General features: G+C 42.5%; 1 protein-coding gene across 4 annotated transcripts in view; it reads right to left on the bottom strand.

Moving 5' to 3' along the window:
* The window catches only part of ANTXR2 (ANTXR cell adhesion molecule 2), a 196,122-nt gene that overhangs the window by 61,074 nt on the left and 116,289 nt on the right, over positions 1 to 18,759 (bottom strand). For all 4 annotated transcript variants that reach the window (XM_059722225.1, XM_059722224.1, XM_014604003.3 and 1 more), the window contains 2 exons: positions 15,910 to 16,077; positions 12,327 to 12,407 (listed from right to left, as the gene is read on the bottom strand). In XM_059722225.1, coding sequence (XP_059578208.1) covers positions 12,327 to 12,407; positions 15,910 to 16,077 — 249 coding nt within the window. The remainder of the gene's footprint in view (positions 1 to 12,326; positions 12,408 to 15,909; positions 16,078 to 18,759) is intronic.

Below are 18,759 nucleotides of genomic sequence, written 5' to 3' on the forward strand. Positions count from 1 at the left end.
AGAAAAAATTGGTATCTATTAATAATCATTGGCTTTTTAATGGAAAGCAAAATATTAAGAGGCAGAAGATATAGCCCTTAAGCAACTGACAGCTAAGAAATTATGCTGCTTGTATTCTCAGAATTACTTATATAGTACAGGCTGTCCTCTCAAGGACTGAGCGCTGGTTTTTCTAACTATAAATTCGGAGAAGAGGTGCACATTAAGAGTTTACGGGACCGGATCCTACGTACTAAAATAAAAGGATAAAGTTTGGACAAAGCAACACAATTTACAGTTATGGGGATTTCCCTCTTAAATATTGTGGTTGTCTAAACGGACTCATTTGCACACATTTCTTCTGCAGCAGTTGATAAAACACAGCCCTGAGTGGATAAAACATGCCAACAGCTGGCAACACAATAGCTAATTCTTAGTTAGCAATTACTTTTTATGGTTCTTGGAAGTACTTTGCAAAAGGAGACAAGTACTGTTACAGGTACAGAAATAGAGGTATAGATGTGGGAATTGCCCAGGAATAAAACAAGCCATGGTCAAGCCAAAAATACAATGCTAGTCTCCTGAATTTTAGCTGAGTGCCTTACCCACTGGGACACATGACTTTAGGTTTGATAACAACTTCAAGCTCAAATCTGAAAACATAGGAAAGGATACAGCAACCCAATTCCTATTGCCATATTCTTGAACACTGAAGTGTATTACCTGGAAATATTTAGATAAGTTGCTGATCTATTTTTGAGGTCTCAAAGAAAGAAAAAAAGAAGTTTAGACCTATATTTTGGATATATAGCTCCCACTGGAAAACAATGAAAGCCCTAAAAAGTCTGTTTTCCTCTGAAAACAATGGAAGCCCTGAAATGTAAAATTTTAAGAGAAAATTTAAAAAATATGACAGAAAGAACATGCAAGCAAGAAGTGTTCATCTGTTAATTCGCTTTTATTGCACACAATTTTATAACTGCTTTAACAATTTCAAAACATCACAGTCCCTCAGATCTAAAATACAGGTAGCAATGTGTTATCCAAGTAAAGGAATATTTTAAATTATTTTAAAAGAATCTCAGTTAGCATTTGTTAGCATGACCATTTCTGTGTTAAACTACAACATATCAGACCTCCCTGTGTACTATAAAAATTAGCATGGCAGAGCCCGTCATGCACATACTGAAGTCAAGGGCAAAAAACTGTCCACTGAATTTAATGTTGCAGGATCTGACCCAATGTCAATATCAGCTATTTAAAACATCGTTGGTTATGGATATTATTAGTAGTAGTAATAATTAAATAAGCGTAATAACAATCTTCTAATTATGATTATTTTTCTGAGTCAATCTACATTATTAATATAGCTCAAAATATTATCCACACACAAACAAAAAACACACATCTGTTTTATACATGTACTAAATTAAAATGTTCCAGGTGATTCACTTTTAAAACAGACAAAAATAAACCAGCAAACCCTGCTGCCTCCAAAGCTTGTCCTTGATTTGAATCCCTCTATATTAAAAGAAATGTTCCTGAGTCTGTTACGCCTTCTTCCCTTTAAAAAACAGGCTCTTAATTTGCATGTTGGCAGACTCAGTGGCACCGCTGTTATATGAGATGATGAACTGTCCACAGAAACATGCTGGAGTATTATGTAGAACAGTAAGTTATGCACTTAGTCATTAATGAATGATTGAAATGAGTGCATCTAGGACTAATCACACTACACACCAGGGCCTGCAGTTTACTATATCATTGAGATATAGGGAGCAACATTCCTGACATTATTCACAAGTGAATATAATGGTACAGTTGACTATGCCCTACAGCAGTAATTCGCAGCCAAGATGCCCTGAAACCCTAGGGTGCCAGGAAATAAGATCCTTTTAAGGGTGATGCATACTGCAGGACAATATTAGCACCTTTAGGTATGCAAACACTAACACGTGATTTGCAAGATAAACCTAGAGATTTCAAAGAATCCATAGTTTCAAAAACATTCTGACCTGCTGCGGTCTGAGTTTCTGCAACAGAACTGCTCTATAATTTTCCATTAAAAAACAAACAAACAAACAAAAAAACAACCCCTCCCCCCTCCAACCTCAAAACAAAAAAACAGTTGACAGTTAAGATCTGGAATTTTCTGAGGTGTGCCCTAAGTCTAATGATGGCTGCCTTGGATAAGAGAGAACTATTTTTTTATCAGTTTGGAGACAGGTTTTAAGAGGAATGGTGGAGGGGTAGGAATGGAGTTAGCTCTCCCCAGATCACCCTGAATATCTTTGGAGTGAAATGTTTGTTCAGCTTCCTCCCTCCCCTAGCTAACAGCTCTGTATCAGAGTTGTCAGCTGGAATGTACTCTAGGGAGTGCAGTCTCTAGATTTTTACACTAATTATCAGTCAGAGATGAACCTAACTAACTGGATAAATAACAGCAGTTATAACAGCAGTTATAAATAAATAAATAACAGCAGTTAGGCAAATACAAACTCAGCTCTTTCATGGCCACCCCCAAGTGGGGACAACTACTCAGGATATGAATAAGCCTCTAGAATTATAAGGCTCCTACAGACATGCATGGTGCCTGCTCCAATCCAGCGAGTTGGAGCAGACTCAATTAATCAAGTCTGCTGGAGCACAGAGATTGAAGTACTCCAGCAGCAAAACTGATGCACTCCAGCAGCCTTCCACGTCACGTGTATCAGAATCCCGGTGTCTCTCCATGCTGAAAACATGGCATCGGGGCTCTTTGAAATGAAACACGTTCAATGAGCTTTAGTTCAAAGTGCCCTGCTGCCATTTTTTCAGCACAGGGACACGCAAGGACACTGATACACGTGACAGGCCAGTGCTTTTGATTAGTGCCGCTCTCTAATTAGAACACCTGGTGCCACATCCCAAGCCACATGTAAAAATGGTCATAGATAGCTTCCATATCATGGACAACCATAGTCAGAATCTGACCCAAAGTGTACAAAGACCCTATGATACAAGGTAGTGCTTTTCAAAGAATTCCAGAAACAAAGACAACCTTTCTCTGCAATCAGTTTGCACAAAATAACACTCTAATTTATCATTTTAAAACTCTTCAGAAATTAAGATCCCCGTTCAAAGCAGACACACTATTTTAAACTAGGTTAAATATAGGATCCAAATGCACTGTGGCATGCATCTTCCAAAGATGCTGTAACTTTATGGTAATCATCTGCATCAGAAGAAATGACCCATCCAGCAATGTACAGTTTTTATATGTGCAAATGTAACTGGTAAACATAATCATCTGACATTTCAAATTTAGTTTAAAATGAATAATCTCATTATCTTTCTCTGCCTCTCATGCTTCAATAAGATATTGAAGAGAAGTGAATATATATTCTGCGCAAAAATCCTATGATTTGTCTGCCTCAGAAAGGTAGGTTTTCCCATATACCAGGGGTGCTCAACCCCTGGCCCACAGAGCTGTGTAATCCAGCTCATGAGGCTCCCCCTCGGTTTGAAAATTTGGCAGTGGGAGAGCAGTGGCAGCGTTAACTGCTGCTCACCTGTTGCCAGATTTCTGGGCCCATGAAGAACCCTGCGGGCTGGATAGTACGGCCCTGTGTGCTAGATAAAATACTCAAAGCAACACGGGACTGATGTGGGTACTCAAGGCAGTGCAGGGGCAGAGCAGGACCCAATCCAGCCCATTCATTGTCCCCATGCCACACATCCAGACTCTGGGGCCAAAGATTGAGCACCACAGCCCTATACAATATATAATTGGGCACAACTGTAGCCCAGCCTTGTTAAATAGTTACTATTATCAAGCCATGTCAGGCTGCAGGGTTTTAAGCAGAAGTCTCTACTGATGCTGATGGGGATTTCTACTAGGGCTGTGCAAAACAGCACCATTCCGATTCGACTTCCGTTTCAACGATTCAATAGAACAGTGTTTCGTTTAGAGTTTTGTTTAGTTTTGAAAGAACTGTTCTGTTCCCTTCTGTCGAAACTGTTTTGCTGAAACAGCGCTGAAACAGCAAAACAGTTTCAACAAAATGAAATGGAACATTGCTGTTTCGCATGGCCCTAATTTCTATTTTAACAAGGGCAACACAGTCTTTCTAATTATTTATTATTAGATAGGGTAACCATTTATTACTTACTTCCTGTATTGTCCACAAATGGTGCACAAATACAAGGGGAGGAAGAGGACAGTTCCTGCTTCAAAGAGTAGATATTCCTAAAAGCGTTTCAATAAGATTGCTCTTGGCAGTACGTTACCTGATTTTAATGTAATTATTGTACTGAAGATGACTTATTTGTGAGACCTAACAGGCAGCTGTTCACAATATAATATCATGTAAATATACATTACCAGTCCTATTTGTAAAATTAATTCTGAAGTTTTATCTTACATACTTGTTCTATGTGACATGTGTTAGCATTACCTTCCCTTATAATAAAAGTATTCTAAACTAAATTGTGAAAATATCTTCTAGCTTTGAAGCAGGACTATGTTTCTTATTCAGACTATATACTCAGACTAAGGATGTTATATAGGCCTTCTATAGAATTGTTTTTATTACATGACATGCATTTTTATGCCCTTCTCTCTCAAAGACTTATGCCAACATGTAGTCCCAATGAGTTCAATGGATTAACCATGTGCATGAAGTCAGTGCTGTGTACAAGTTTTTCAGTGATTATGAACCTTACCAAAATAGCAAGGCCATCTGGAGCATGTGAAAAACCATAATGATTTTACATTATTAATAAATATCTCAAAACAGGAATTTCAGAAGAGAAACAATGGCAGGCATACTCCTCCACAATGGTACTATCAAATGGTATACAAGCTCAGCTTTGCTTAAAGGCTGAGAAAGAAGGGTGATGTGACATGGTCTGAAGGTTAACGTAACCTCTCTTAAAACCAAGATGGTTTTCTGGCAGCTAATTGGTTTGTGGACTAACCCCCACAGCACTGTGGTTCTTTCTTCTCTACCTCTTCATTTCTTTAAAAAAATAAATACAAAGTATGAATGTAGGGTAATGCATCATTTATAAATCACCTTGTTAGTGTACAAAACAAAACACTGCTTTGAAAACAAAACAAACTCCTACTGTGGACTCCAACATGTTTGATGGAAGCCCTTCAAAAGAGTTCATGGCTTAATGGAGGCTGTTTATGTGGGGACTTCGATCTGTACCTGCTGTCCCCTGTCACTCCCTGGAAACTTGGCGGCAGATGTTGCTGCGTTAAGTTGTGTCTGAAGTGGCTCTCTGCCCTCGTCTCCCAACCACAACAGAGTCAAACTATATTAGATCTCTTTATTTGTGCCTGAGGCATGTTTAGGAGCGCAGCTGTGTCCACCCCCACTCTACCTTTAGTGTTTCAGCCCCCCAGGCGGCAAATGTGAGACCAAAACTGTTCTGCCACTCTTAACTACATCTGCTGACAATCCAGCAGCCTCGCTGCAGGCTGGTGAGGACCTAAGCCTCTGCTCTAAACAGATGTCGGCGACAACCTGCTAACTCACACCTGTACAAGCTTCCCTAACCTTGTGGATTGCTAGCTGAAAAATTTATGACTTTGAGGAGTTCCAGCCACAATCAAAGCCTCTTGGCTTAAACTGTGTGCAGCCCTCTAACTGGGCCACCCTCAGCATTAGCTGGCAGTGCAGAAAAAGCAGGGACTGAGGCTGGAGTGGGGGAAGAGAAAGCTTCCTCTGCTTTGATAATTCATGCCTAAATTTCAATTACTTGATCAAGGACTTTAATTCAGCAGTGAATTCCTCTGCAGATAGGAAGTGCTAGGTTCTTAAGCAATAAAAGAGGAAAAATTAATTTGTTTGCCTGCTATTTAGCATGACAGCACTTCGTGCGCGCGCGCGTGTGTGTGTATGTGTGTACGTACGTACACACATGTGTATGTACTGGTTTGTTTACTGACTGGAACTCACAAGAGGTAAAGCAACAGCAGATCTGCAGTCAATGACCTATGAATAAATAATAGAATGATTTTCTTTATGCCTATAAAACATGCTGCTAGCCAGACAGAAGCTGTATTTGCTGTTTATGCTTCACCCATCAGTTTAAATTTCTACCACTTCTCTCAGCCAATAGGAGTTCAGACAGATCTTTTTCTGCTTCTTGCAAAGGAAGACATCAGTCACCATTTTTGTGTCAAGCTCACAAAAAGAGGGAGGAGGTTCTTCTCAGCCAGACTGGCTAACCTGCTCCACCGGGCTTTAAACTAAGCCCGTTGGGGGACGGGGGGACTACCGCCACTGCTGGCCTGCTGAGCAATCCTTGCAAAGCCAGCGGATCACGGCACTCAAGGGAGCCCACACCGGCCCCAGCCCTGGTAAAATCTGTGGGCAAGGAAGGAGCCCCCCAGGGGACACTTGCCTGCCTGTACACTAATGCCAGGAGCTTGGGGAATAAGCAGGAGGAGCTCATCCTCCTGCTCAGTGCAAACAATTACGATGTCATAGGGATAACGGAGACCTGGTGGGACTCCACCCATGACTGGACCACGGGGATAGATGGCTATACCCTGTACAGGAGGGATCGTGTTGAGAAAAGGGGCGGGGGTGTAGCTCTCTATGTTAAGGAAAGCTACGCGTCCCTGCAAGCCAATATTGGCGACCAGGGTGGATGGCTGGAGACCCTCTGGGTTAAAATCTGTGGGGAACACGGCACAGGGGACACAATGGTGGGAGTCTATTACAGACCTCCCACCCAAAGTCCTGAGTTTGACCAGGAGTTTGCCCAGGAACTGGCTGACGCAGCTTGCTCCAGGACCATGGTTGTCATGGGTGACTTCAATTACCCAGACATCTCGTGGGAGGATCGCTCAGCAAAATCTGAGCGGTCACAGAGCTTCCTCTCGTGCGTGGATGACCTCTACCTGACTCAAGAAGTCTATGGGCCAACGAGAGGCAAAGCGCTGCTCGACCTGGTACTGGCTACTGGGGATGACCTAGTTGGCGACCTAGTGATCGATGGGAAGCTGGGTGACAGCGACCATGAGCTGATCACCTTCACCATCTGCCGAAAAGCTGGCAAGTCAGTCAGCAACACGGAAGTCCTTGACTTCAGGAAAGCTGACTTTGACAAGCTCAGGAGGCTTGTCAGTGAGGCCCTAAGGGACCACAACCCCAGGGGGAGGGGAGTTCAAGAAGAGTGGTTGCTCCTCAAGGGAGCAATCCTCAATGCACAAACTAAGTCTATTCCATCTCGGAGGAAAGGCAACAAGAGGGCACAGCAGCCCCCCTGGCTCTCCAGGGACCTAGCAGACCTCCTGAGGCTAAAAAGAAAGGCCTACAAAGGATGGAGGAAGGGAGTCACCTCCAAGGAGGATTATTCTGCACTGGTCCGGTCCTGTAGGGAGCTGACCAGGAAAGCCAAGGTTGCAGCTGAACTCCAACTAGCTTTGAGCATCAAGGACAATAAAAAGTCCTTTTTCAGATATGTGGGGAGCCAGAGGAAAAGCAGGGGCAACGTTGGACCCCTGCTGAACCAGATGGGGCAACTGACAACTGACACCCAAGAAAAAGCCAACCTATTAAACAGGTACTTTGCGTCAGTCTTTCATCAGCCCCATGGGACGCCCATGCCCGCTACAGGGCCGGGAAGTCCGGGTGAGGGTGATCCCCTGCCCTCCATTAATGCTGACTTCGTGAAGGAACATCTTGAGAAGCTGGATACCTTCAAGTCAGCCGGCCCTGACAATCTTCACCCCAGGGTACTCAAGGAGCTGGCGAGCATCATAGCCCAGCCTCTAGCGCGGATCTTTGAAAACTCTTGGCGCTCTGGTGTAGTGCCCGAAGACTGGAAGAAGGCCAATGTGGTGCCTATCTTCAAGAAAGGGAGGAAAGTGGATCCGGCTAACTATAGGCCCATCAGCCTGACTTCTATCCCGGGGAAGATCTTAGAAAAGTTTATTAAGGAGGCCATCCTTAATGGACTGGCCGACGCCAACATCTTAAGGGATAGCCAGCACGGGTTTGTTGCGGGTAGGTCTTGCTTGACCAATCTCATTTCCTTCTACGACCAGGTGACCTATCACCTGGACAAGGGAGATGAGATTGATGTCATATATCTTGACTTCAAAAAAGCCTTCGATCTGGTGTCCCATGATCGCCTCTTGGAGAAACTGGCCAATTGTGGCCTTGGGTCCTCCACGATCCACTGGCTGGAAAATTGGCTCCGGGGTCGGACCCAGAGGGTAGTAATTGATGGAAGTCACTCATCGTGGTGTCCTGTGACCAGTGGGGTCCCCCAGGGCTCTGTCCTTGGACCCATACTGTTCAACATCTTCATTAATGATGTGGACACTGGAGTCAGAAGCAGACTGGCCAAGTTCGCAGATGACACCAAACTTTGGGGCAAAGCATCCACACCAGAAGACAGGCGGATGATCCAGGCTGACCTGGACAGTCTCAGCAAGTGGGCGGATGAGAATCTGATGGTGTTCAACGCCGATAAATGCAAGGTTCTCCACCTTGGGAAAAAAAACCTGCAGCATCCTTATAGGCTCGGCGGTGCTATGTTGGCTAGCACTATGGAAGAAAGAGACTTGGGGGTCATCGTTGACCACAAGATGAACATGAGCCTGCAATGCGATGCTGCGGCTAGTAAAGCGACCAAAACACTGGCTTGCATCCATAGATGCTTCTCAAGCAAATCCCGGGACGTCATTCTCCCCCTGTACTCAGCCTTAGTGAGGCTGCAGCTGGAATACTGCATCCAGTTTTGGGCTCCACAATTCAAAAAGGATGTGGAGAAGCTTGAGAGAGTCCAGAGAAGAGCCATGCGCATGATCAGAGGTCAGGGAAGCAGACCCTTCAATGACAGGCTGAGAGCCCTGGGGCTCTTTAGTCTGGAAAAGCGCAGGCTCAGGGGTGATCTGATGGTCACCTATAAATTTATCAGGGGTGACCACCAGTATCTGGGGGAACGTTTGTTCACTAGAGTGCCCCAAGGGATGGCGAGGTCGAATGGTCACAAACTACTACAAGATCATTTCAGGCTGGACATAAGGAAGAATTTCTTTACTGTCCGAGCCCCCAAGGTCTGGAACAGCCTGCCACCGGAGGTTGTTCAAGCGCCTTCATTGAACACCTTCAAGATGAAACTGGATGCTTATCTTGCCTGGATCCTATGACCCCAGCTGACTTCCTGCCCTTTGGGCTGGGGGCTGGACTAGATGATCTTCCGAGGTCCCTTCCAGCCCTAATGTCTATGTCTATGATGAAATCACAGAAGACGGAAGTTTGATTTCCTGCTGGTTCTAAAAATTGTCTGTATTTTTCTATGCTGGGAAAGTTTTACAAAAACACCCTTTTCATTCTTTTTTTCTCTTTCTTCACAACATCCCTGACAACAATAATGCACTTAATTTCCAGCCTGCTCAACTACCATTTAAATTATCAAGACCTCTACTCAACTGTACCCCACTTACCTGGCAAATTATCTAGCTTAGATGCACAGCTGCATCTACTATATTTAATATAGGGTTTCATTGAAAATATTCATTATGAAAGTCTGTATGGTTACGAAAGAGACATCCTAACTCCAGCTCTCCATTCCCTCATTCCATTCCTTCCATTATTACCTCTGCCTCCATTCCAGCTCAAGTATTCTATTGCTTCATTTAAAATAGTTCTAAACTTCATCCTTTACTGTCAACAACGAGGTCCATGCCTATTCATCTCACATACTGTTGACATCAGCTTCCTCAATTCTCATGCTGCCTCCTTTGGGTGTACCTTATATGCTTCTGGTAGGGCCATCTTCCTCACCCTGCTCTCTGTCTATCACCCTAAGTATCATCACTTCCACAAGGTCCTGTTTCCCTTTCCTTCTCTCCCCCATTAAGCTTTACTTTCCATGTATTGCAGAGTCCTGGCCTGAGTACAAATCCTTAAGTGGTGCAGAATTTTCTCTAGCTGAGACTTTCCTCACTTACATCCAGTTTCCCTTCACCTCCCTCGCTGTACATGTGGGGAGCAAGCTCAACACATCATGGTGTTCTGCTTGTCTTCTCTTCCCACATGTGACTTTATCCTGCCATGTAGATGTTCCCTCTGAACCCATATCACATGCACCATAAAAACTCACTCTCTTCCTTCAAACACCCCTTAAAAAACTAATTTATCACAGCCAGCTTTTCATCAATGATCTATATTAGCCCAAACGTTAGATATATTCAATTATTTAATAAACAAAACAAATCAGAATGACCAGCAGTTTTAATAATTTCAACTTTGACAGAGAACCAGATATGCATCACTGAAACTTCCATGTAAACCTTATTTTGATAGGTTGAGTGATGCACAGGTCTTTTGCTGCACAGCAATGAATCTCACCCCAAAAGCAAATATTACACGAGGCAACTATCATGAAGTTTCACTGTTGTAATCCTTAACTTTTCATACTAATCCTGGACCCTTTGTTCACTGCTAAGCTTGTACTATGTTATACAGAATTTAAACTGCCAACTTCCTGAACAGCTGCCTGCTGGTCTTGTTGTCATGAAGTGTCAGGCACCTATGGCTCTCTAGAGTTGCTCTTTATGTATAGGCAGTTCTTAGATGCTCAAGTCTTGTCTTATGTATCTGTGAAGGGAAATAAGGGGACATAAGCCCCTCTCCCTTACTCCAATTATGACAACTACCTTAACAGGTTGCAGCACTGTGTAAAGAGTAACTGAGTTACAGCTACTCTTCCCCTGACACCGAGATAGGAAAAGCCAAGGCAGGAGGAGGAAAAAGATGGTTCTTTTCCACTCCCACAATACACAGTAGCCAGCACAACTAAGCCAGAACAAAGCAGGAGAACTAGTCACTACCAGCTAAGGTCTACAACAGAACTTTCTCTCTCTCTAGAGTAATGAAGGAACCAGAATCTCAACTGGGACTGCTTCTCAGAGACCACAAATACATTATTCAAGGACAAGTTATTTGAGCCAAAGTCTCATAAAATCTAGTAATGATAGTAATGGTACCTACTAAGACCAGTGAATATACAATGAGTAGGTAATTAAATAATGATGGGGGTTGCATATTTTTAATCATCATCAAGGACAGCTAATTCAAGGAATTTTACCATGTAGGCTTCCTGTTTAACCAAAAAATTCCACCCCCACAATCCCTACTTCTTTTATCTATTAAATCGAAGTAGGATAGATCTACTAAGCTAGTGAGCTATTAAGAAAAAAATAAGAGACTATGTCATTTTAAAATAACAGTCTGTTAAAAGGTAAAAGAAATGTGGTATGTAATTAATGGTGCACAATATATTTGAACTGCCAGCAGTTACCTATCTGACTAGGAAAAGGAAAGTTAACTAGAGTTCAGTGCCCTTGTATCGTGTGTAGTGTTATGCACATAGAACTGAAGACAGATTTAGTCCTCATGTGCTCAGTTTTTGCAGTTGCTACAAATATAAAAAACAAACTGAAAAATGAATAATTAAGAAACTCCCCCTGATACCACATGTAAGCAACATGATGCACCTCCATGAAAAAGTGGTGCACGAACTCTGGGCCAGCCTCAGCATGTGTAAACTGGTGTAACTCCACTGATTTCAGTAGAATTATATCTGACTCTCGATGCTGACCTGTTGATCCACAGATATTCAGTAATTGCCCAACAGGTCTAAGAATATAAACAGATGTTGCCTTTTTGCTACCATAACATTTTTTCTGTTGACAGTTGCAGCCCTGGGACCACACCAGTGTTAAACTTGCTCTGGTGAGGTTGCATGGCTGAGACCGCCAATCAGCTGACTGGTTTCGGCCCTGAGACTACACTAGAACCAGCTTTCCCTGCTTCTAGAGATGCACCCCAGAGATTACCCAGATCACATTTCTACAAATGCAGAACACATTGCCCATTGTCCCACACGATTAACAGGCAGAACAGGTGACGACTCTAAAGCAGCACAGCTGATCCATTTCAATTGGTGAGGTCCATTTATACTCTAGATCAGGTGCATTTGTGAAGTATGCTTTAGGTCACTGGGAGGAAAAATCTATGATCAATGTAATGTGTTTCAGAGCCTATCCAATTTAAAATTTTCAAAATAGTTACAAAATTCTAGTCAACTGCTGCAGGAGACAAAGGGTCTAGGGCTTTCCTTGGTTTTAGTGTTTGATGTTGTTATTTGTCTCCTTTAAAATGTAATACTGTAATGTAATTGCATAACTTTTCTTTAGCTAACGGGAAAACATGCCCGATGCCCAGCCTTGCTTGTAATTAAAGTCCTGATTTCACAAAATCCCCTAATGTACTTATTAAACAAAACCAGGTCCCCTCACCACCATCCACTCTCCCACACAGATGCACACAAACCTCGTCTCCTTGCTGGGGTCGCATCAGAGAAACTCTGTCATACTGTCGTCGTAACAGAGCCCACAGTGCATCTAGTCGACCCTGTAACAAGGGAGCAAGTTTACTTTTAGTGTTACAGTGTACACTGGTTCATTAGAATGCATTTATTCAAGAGAGCTACTGTTCTGGGAAATCTCCCAGGGAACTGATTTACCCAAAGACTTGTAAACATGCAAAGTTATACAGGCATAATTTAAAACCACTGTAGTTAAATTGATGCAAAAACCTATGAGGACACTTTTTGTTTAAACCTGTGGTGCTCAAGCCCTGCCCTAGATCTGGGAGCCAGTGCTGTGTCATCTGACCTGCAGAGCTCCCCCACAGGTCTGTGGAGAGCTCCGTGGGCTGTGGCCTTGCACATGGGGCCTGATCCCAGTATATAGGGCTAGGCAGAGCTGGTGCAGAGCCCCAAGAGCCCAATCCCCACACACAGGACCGGAAAGAGGAAGATTGAGGACCCCAGAGCCCAATCTCCACATGTGGGACCAGGTAGAGGTGGCACAGAGGCCCTTGAGCCCAATCCTTGCACATAGGACTGGGTAAAGACAGTGCAAGGCCCAATCCTGGTACACGGAGTCCAATTTGATACAAGAACTAGCCACAGGCCCCTCATCTGGTCCATGGAGACAAAAGGTTGAGCACTAGGCCTGTGCGAAGTAGCAAGTATTCGCTTTGGATTCGGCTGATTTGGAGAACAGTGATTCGATTCGGAGATTTGAATCACCATCCCAATTCGATTCAGCTGAATCAGATCCGAAAGATTTGGTGCCACTTCAGAGATTTGGCCATAGACTAAACAGGCAGCTGATACAGCTGCCTCCAGCTGGTAAGTCTGATAGGGTTGGGGGAGGGGCGAGGGATTGGGGCTAGGGCTGGGACAAGCTGCCTAGCCGGAGCAGGGGCACATTACTTGGGGAGAGGGGTAGGGGGGCCCAGGATGCAGGCGTGGCAGTGCTGAGTGGGGGCTCTGCCCTGCTACTGCTTGCCCAGCTGGGGTGAAGGGCAGGTTGTAGGTGCGGCTCACTCCGGGCGGAAGAGGGCAAGCAGCAGCAGGGCAGAGCCTCCACTCTGAGCACCGCCACACCCACATCCATAGACACTAGGGCTGGAAGGGACCTCGTAAGATCATTGAGTCCAGCCCCCTGTCCCAGGGGCAGGAAGTCAGCTAGAAAGTCAGCTAGGGTCAAATGATCCCAGCAAGATAAGCATCCAAACGTTTCTTAAAAGTGTCCAGGTTAGGTGCCACCTCTGAAGGGAATCTATTCCAGACTTTGGGGCTCGGACAGTAAAGAAGTTATGTCCAGCCTAAAACCGTCTTGGAGGAGTTTATGACCATTGGACCTTGTCATCCCTTGGGGTGTTCTGGTGAATAGGCATTCCCCCAGATCCTGAGGCACACCCCTTATATATACTGCACACCCCCTGCCCCCCTCCCCAAGTCTTACACCTCCCGCCCCGGCCGGGCAACTTGTCCCAGCCCCAGCCCCAATCCCTCCCTCCCCCATGCCCCTTTCCTTTCCCAACCTCAACAGACTTACCAGCTGGAGGCAGCTGTGTCAGATGCCTATTTAATCTACGGCTGAATTGACGAATTTTTTCTGAATTTTTTTCTGAATTAATTCAGAGCTTTTAATTGGTCCCGATTCAATTCGGATTCAGAGATTCAGTCCCCACGTTGGGCCAAATCTCCTCTGAATTGAACTGGCTACCAAAGCTTTGCACAGCCCTATTGAGCACCCCTTGTTTAAAACATGACTAGTTCAGTGTAGATGAAATACAGTTTTAAATACAATTTGAAGCTAAATCAATATATCATCCTTAACACAACAGTGTTGACAAAGGGATTTGTACCAGTATAATTAAGCAAATACAAGTACACATGCGTGGACAGTCCTGTAATGACAATCAAAGAGAATTGCTTAAATGGGTCAGTGTCATGAGAATTTTGCAGTGCTAAAAGTCCTAGTGAAGGGGGAGAGCAGCCAAGCATTTCAGCCTGCAGCCATTCCCTCTCTCCCATACACAAACTGGGACTGAGCTCTGGTCTTGGGGAATTACAATTCTTGCCTTCCTTAGACTGGGGTCCCCCAGGTATGGGGAAAGCACAGGGGGCACTGGTTACATGAGTAAAAGGTAAGGTGTGAATTTAAATTTCTTATACCTATGCCAGGATACTTATTCTAAAATAAGAGGCCCCATACGGCAAGTTACATCAGTATAAGCACAACTGTACTTTTTATTGTGTGCTTGCGTGCGCGCACACACATACACACACACAGTTTGTACTAGTCATCTGGGTGAAAAAAACAGATGAAGAGAAGAAATCAAATGACCTCATTCTTCTTCTTAACCTTGTCTTCATTCATTTAAAACTTTTATGGTCCTTAAAGATTTTTGCTTAACCAAGGTTGGTGTTGAACAGAGCATCCACCACATCCTTCAATAGCTGTATCAGCTCAAGAACTCAGAACTTAAGCTTATCCACTGAAAATGTTTATCTTGAGTAAAATGACCATGTCAATACATAGTTGCCATTTTAAATCCATGCAATGGCTAGCAAAGGAAACCAGGCTGTCAAAATGGAAGATTTAACTCTGACCCACAATTAAAAAGAAGAATGTCCTTTAAATCATATTTGTTTATTCAAATAATCATATTCCAGGAACAAATGCATTTTAAAATAGTTTGTGCAGATTTTGTAAACTACATTTAGTATTTAAAATTTATTTAGTCCTCCGAAAATGAGATAACGAAACCATGGTGACTTCATTAAGGCTATGATTAAGGCTACTGTCAAGGAGTATTCAAGTGCAAAGGCCAAGGAGACAAGGCCAGGAGATTTCAGTTTGGTTTTACACCCACTGCATGTGTAGATCTGAGCATATAAATTAGACCACAATGCAATCAGGATTTTTTTTTGTCCAGTAGTCAGATATCTACCTGCCATGACAGTATATATGGGCCTCATATCCAACTTCTGAGAAGTTGCTTACTGTGGCTTTAGTTTTTGGAGGAAAATCTCTATTTGATAATACTGTCATTAGCAACCACTTATTTTCTTCTCTTTTTGTCAGGTTTGTATATTCTTTCACTCTACCCCTTTACTTCATGTTTATCTTTTCTAATTCATAATGTCTATTAAAGACTATTTAGCAAAACCACTGCAAGCTGTATACAGGAAACTTCAACATTTTTAAAGAGTAGACAGCTGAATATTGAAATAAGAGCAAATGCCAATAAAAGGGATTGATTCTGCTATTCTTATGTTGATTTGCACCCTACTGTAGGAGTAGTCCCATTGATTGAAGTGGTCATGGTGTAAAATACTATTAATTTGAAGAAATGCTATCAGATTCTGGAATAGATTAGCAAAGGCTAAATTTAAGGCTAAAACAACATGAGTAGAGCCTTCCAACCAAAATAGTTCTATTTATTTTAATGGGATTATTTGTACAGGAGTAGTATAACTAAATGACAAACTCTGGTCTTTAAGCAGAAAAACATAGCGAAGGTATGCACAGCCACCCGAAGATTAAAAGATTACCTTAATTGGAGTGTACCACTTCTCCTGAATAGCTGGTGAGGTAGGCTTGGATTTAGGAGGTTTGGTTTGAATGGGAATATCTGGTTCTTCTGGTATTGTCACCACAGCATTTTTGGCTTTCTCTAACCTAGCTCCTTCTTCAGTGGATCCTTTATCACCCCAGCGAACCTAAACAAAATGAGTTAAGGGGATTAGAGTGGACATATAGAGCACACCAGACAATAAAATTGACTGAAAAAGCTGTGCATTACAAAACACTTTTCAAGGAAAAGAAAAGCATTAAAATGTTCGCCAACATTTTCCTGTTTTGCAATGAGCTTTCTTTGAAACATTGTAAAATATCACTTGTTAGTTCTCAGTACTGAAAGAGATAAAGAAATTGCTAAGGAGAGGTTGTACCATATGTCAAAGGACAGCTGTGACAGGACATTTGGGAAATCTTCCCTTACTGAGGATATAAAACTATAAGCTCAAGTTGTGATGAATTTTGAGATATCAGAACTTAATCCTGGTGTTGGTACAGTACACTACATATTACCCAACCTGGACCTCAGACCACTGTAATTATTGTAGAAAATCCTACATTTTGAGGAAAGAAAGAATTATTTCAACAGGATTTAACAAGAGCTGTTGGAACCTGCTCAGAGGCTTAGAAACTTAGCCATTCAGTGGAAGATAGAGAGTGGACAGGACACAGATGAGGTAGTAAAATATTCATGATAAATGCAACGTATATTGTGTTTCCACAATTCACTGCATAATTATCACCATTACATCAAACATAGAATACACAGAGATATTTTAAATGGGAAGAAAAGTTGTATTACTGCCGATGGTGAAAACAGCACCTATTTGTTTCACAGTGTAAAGCTGCAGAGAATGCTCTGAAGAAACAGAAGAGCAGAAATACTGGCTATTCAAATACAACTTCTTGCATCCCTATAGAAATCTTAAGTTTCTTTCACCATTTATATATTTTAGTGGCAATTTAAATAGTTGTGTTTACTGTACATGACTAAAAGAAAAAAACAGACCGCTTGGTATTTTCTCATCACAGGTACGTATACACGTGCAATTAATGTTATTTGGCTTTACTACACAGTACATTTACTGCACAGTAAATTTACTACCTGTATATGTACTACCTGCATATGCAGGTAGTAAATTTACTGTACAGTAGCCTAGTTTACTGAACAGCGGGCATGTCTACACAAAATGCTTAATGCCCACTGGACTAGAAAGCTGAACTAAGTGCCCATTGGACTAATTCTACTACAAATTAGTGTAGCTGGCAAAAACCGTGCTAATACGTAATAGATTAGTCCAACGGACATTAAGTGTCACACAAAAAAGCATTTACCTGCCCCATATCATACAGTGCAATAACAATCTCTGATGATAAAGGATTCCTCAGATTGGAGATATCAGCTGGAAGAGAGAAAAATAAAAGGGGAAAAAGCAGTTCTCTTCTTTGGGTAAGTAGTTGCGAGCCAACACGCTGCATACAGCTTAACTAAGTTTTAGGGACTCTAAGTCAGTTTTGTAAAAAAAATCTGGCAAAGTACCACTCCTATCTAGTGTTGGTCTGAATAACAAAAAAAGAAACAGAAAGAAAATAACTAGAGGCAAGATGCTCAGTGTGCAATCCAGCACTAAACAATTGTGCTATATCTGGAGCAGGGAGCTTATGAACTGGAGAGTTAAAATAATCCTCTTGGTTCAACTTCTCTGGGGAAGAAGCTAGGTCCATGTCTCTTGTTATTCACACTCTGACACGATGGCATCACTATGGCATTGGCAAAGTTTCTGGTGCCAAATGAGAGCTCCACCCAGTCCCCTCCCCTTTCTCACCATGGTAAAGGCTCTGCACAACCTGCTCCTTAACCTTCAGCATGGTCAGGATGCAACCAGGAAGCACATCGTGCAAAATAAGTAAGGGCACTGCGGAGTCCCTCTTCTGCCTTGTACCAGTGTACAAAGAACAAGCCAGAATATGTTCCCATTTAAGACAAAAATATTCGAGGAGGATGTTACTTAAACATAGGACCAGTATTTTCTACCACTTACCTCAATGAAGCCCCATAGTTGTCAATGAGGTATTATACCTCATCTGGGTAAGACATAGGCTACTGTATCTTGGGAAGGGATTTTAAACCTTTCAGTTATGCTTACTTAGGTATTTTCTCTTCTCTCCCAGGAATATTCTCACTGGGCATGTCTACATGTTCATTAATGTGCTGTAATTATGGCACATTAAGGTTAATACCTGTAATAACAGGTACAAACTTAAAGCACTGTAATCAGTGCTACTGCACATTAGTGCAAATAAATGCTTATTTTGTGATGCTTAATGCTCATTGGACTAATCTACTGCACATTAGCATTGTTTTTGTCAGCTGCACTAATATGTAGTAGAATTAGTCCAAAGGGCATTAAGCCATCTCATGTAGACGCACCCACTGTAATATTAGAATGGGCTTTCATTTCCAAGTAGACCCTGCTGAGTCATTAAAAAGTACCTGTATCTTTCACTATGATCCTTGGTATTTTCACAGTGTTTTTAGTTGTTAAAATGTGTTTTAACCACTGTTAAAACCTTTTAGAGGTAAACGGTGGTTTCCTTATTGAAGAAATGACCTTCTCCTTCAGCTTAAAAGTAGCTTTGCCTAAAAGAAACTGGAACTTGTGGACTTTGATGACACAAATATGATATTAACATCCTAAATCTGTCATGGGTGGGGCAGGCTGATGCAACAACAGAAAGCTTTCAGGCAACTGTAAACCCCAAAGTTATCTAATGATGACTAAACTCTGCCATCATCATTGAGGTTGCGAAGGCAACTTCTTTTC

Source organism: Alligator mississippiensis, chromosome 2 (genome assembly GCF_030867095.1).
Source record: "Alligator mississippiensis isolate rAllMis1 chromosome 2, rAllMis1, whole genome shotgun sequence".
NCBI lineage: Eukaryota > Metazoa > Chordata > Crocodylia > Alligatoridae > Alligator > Alligator mississippiensis.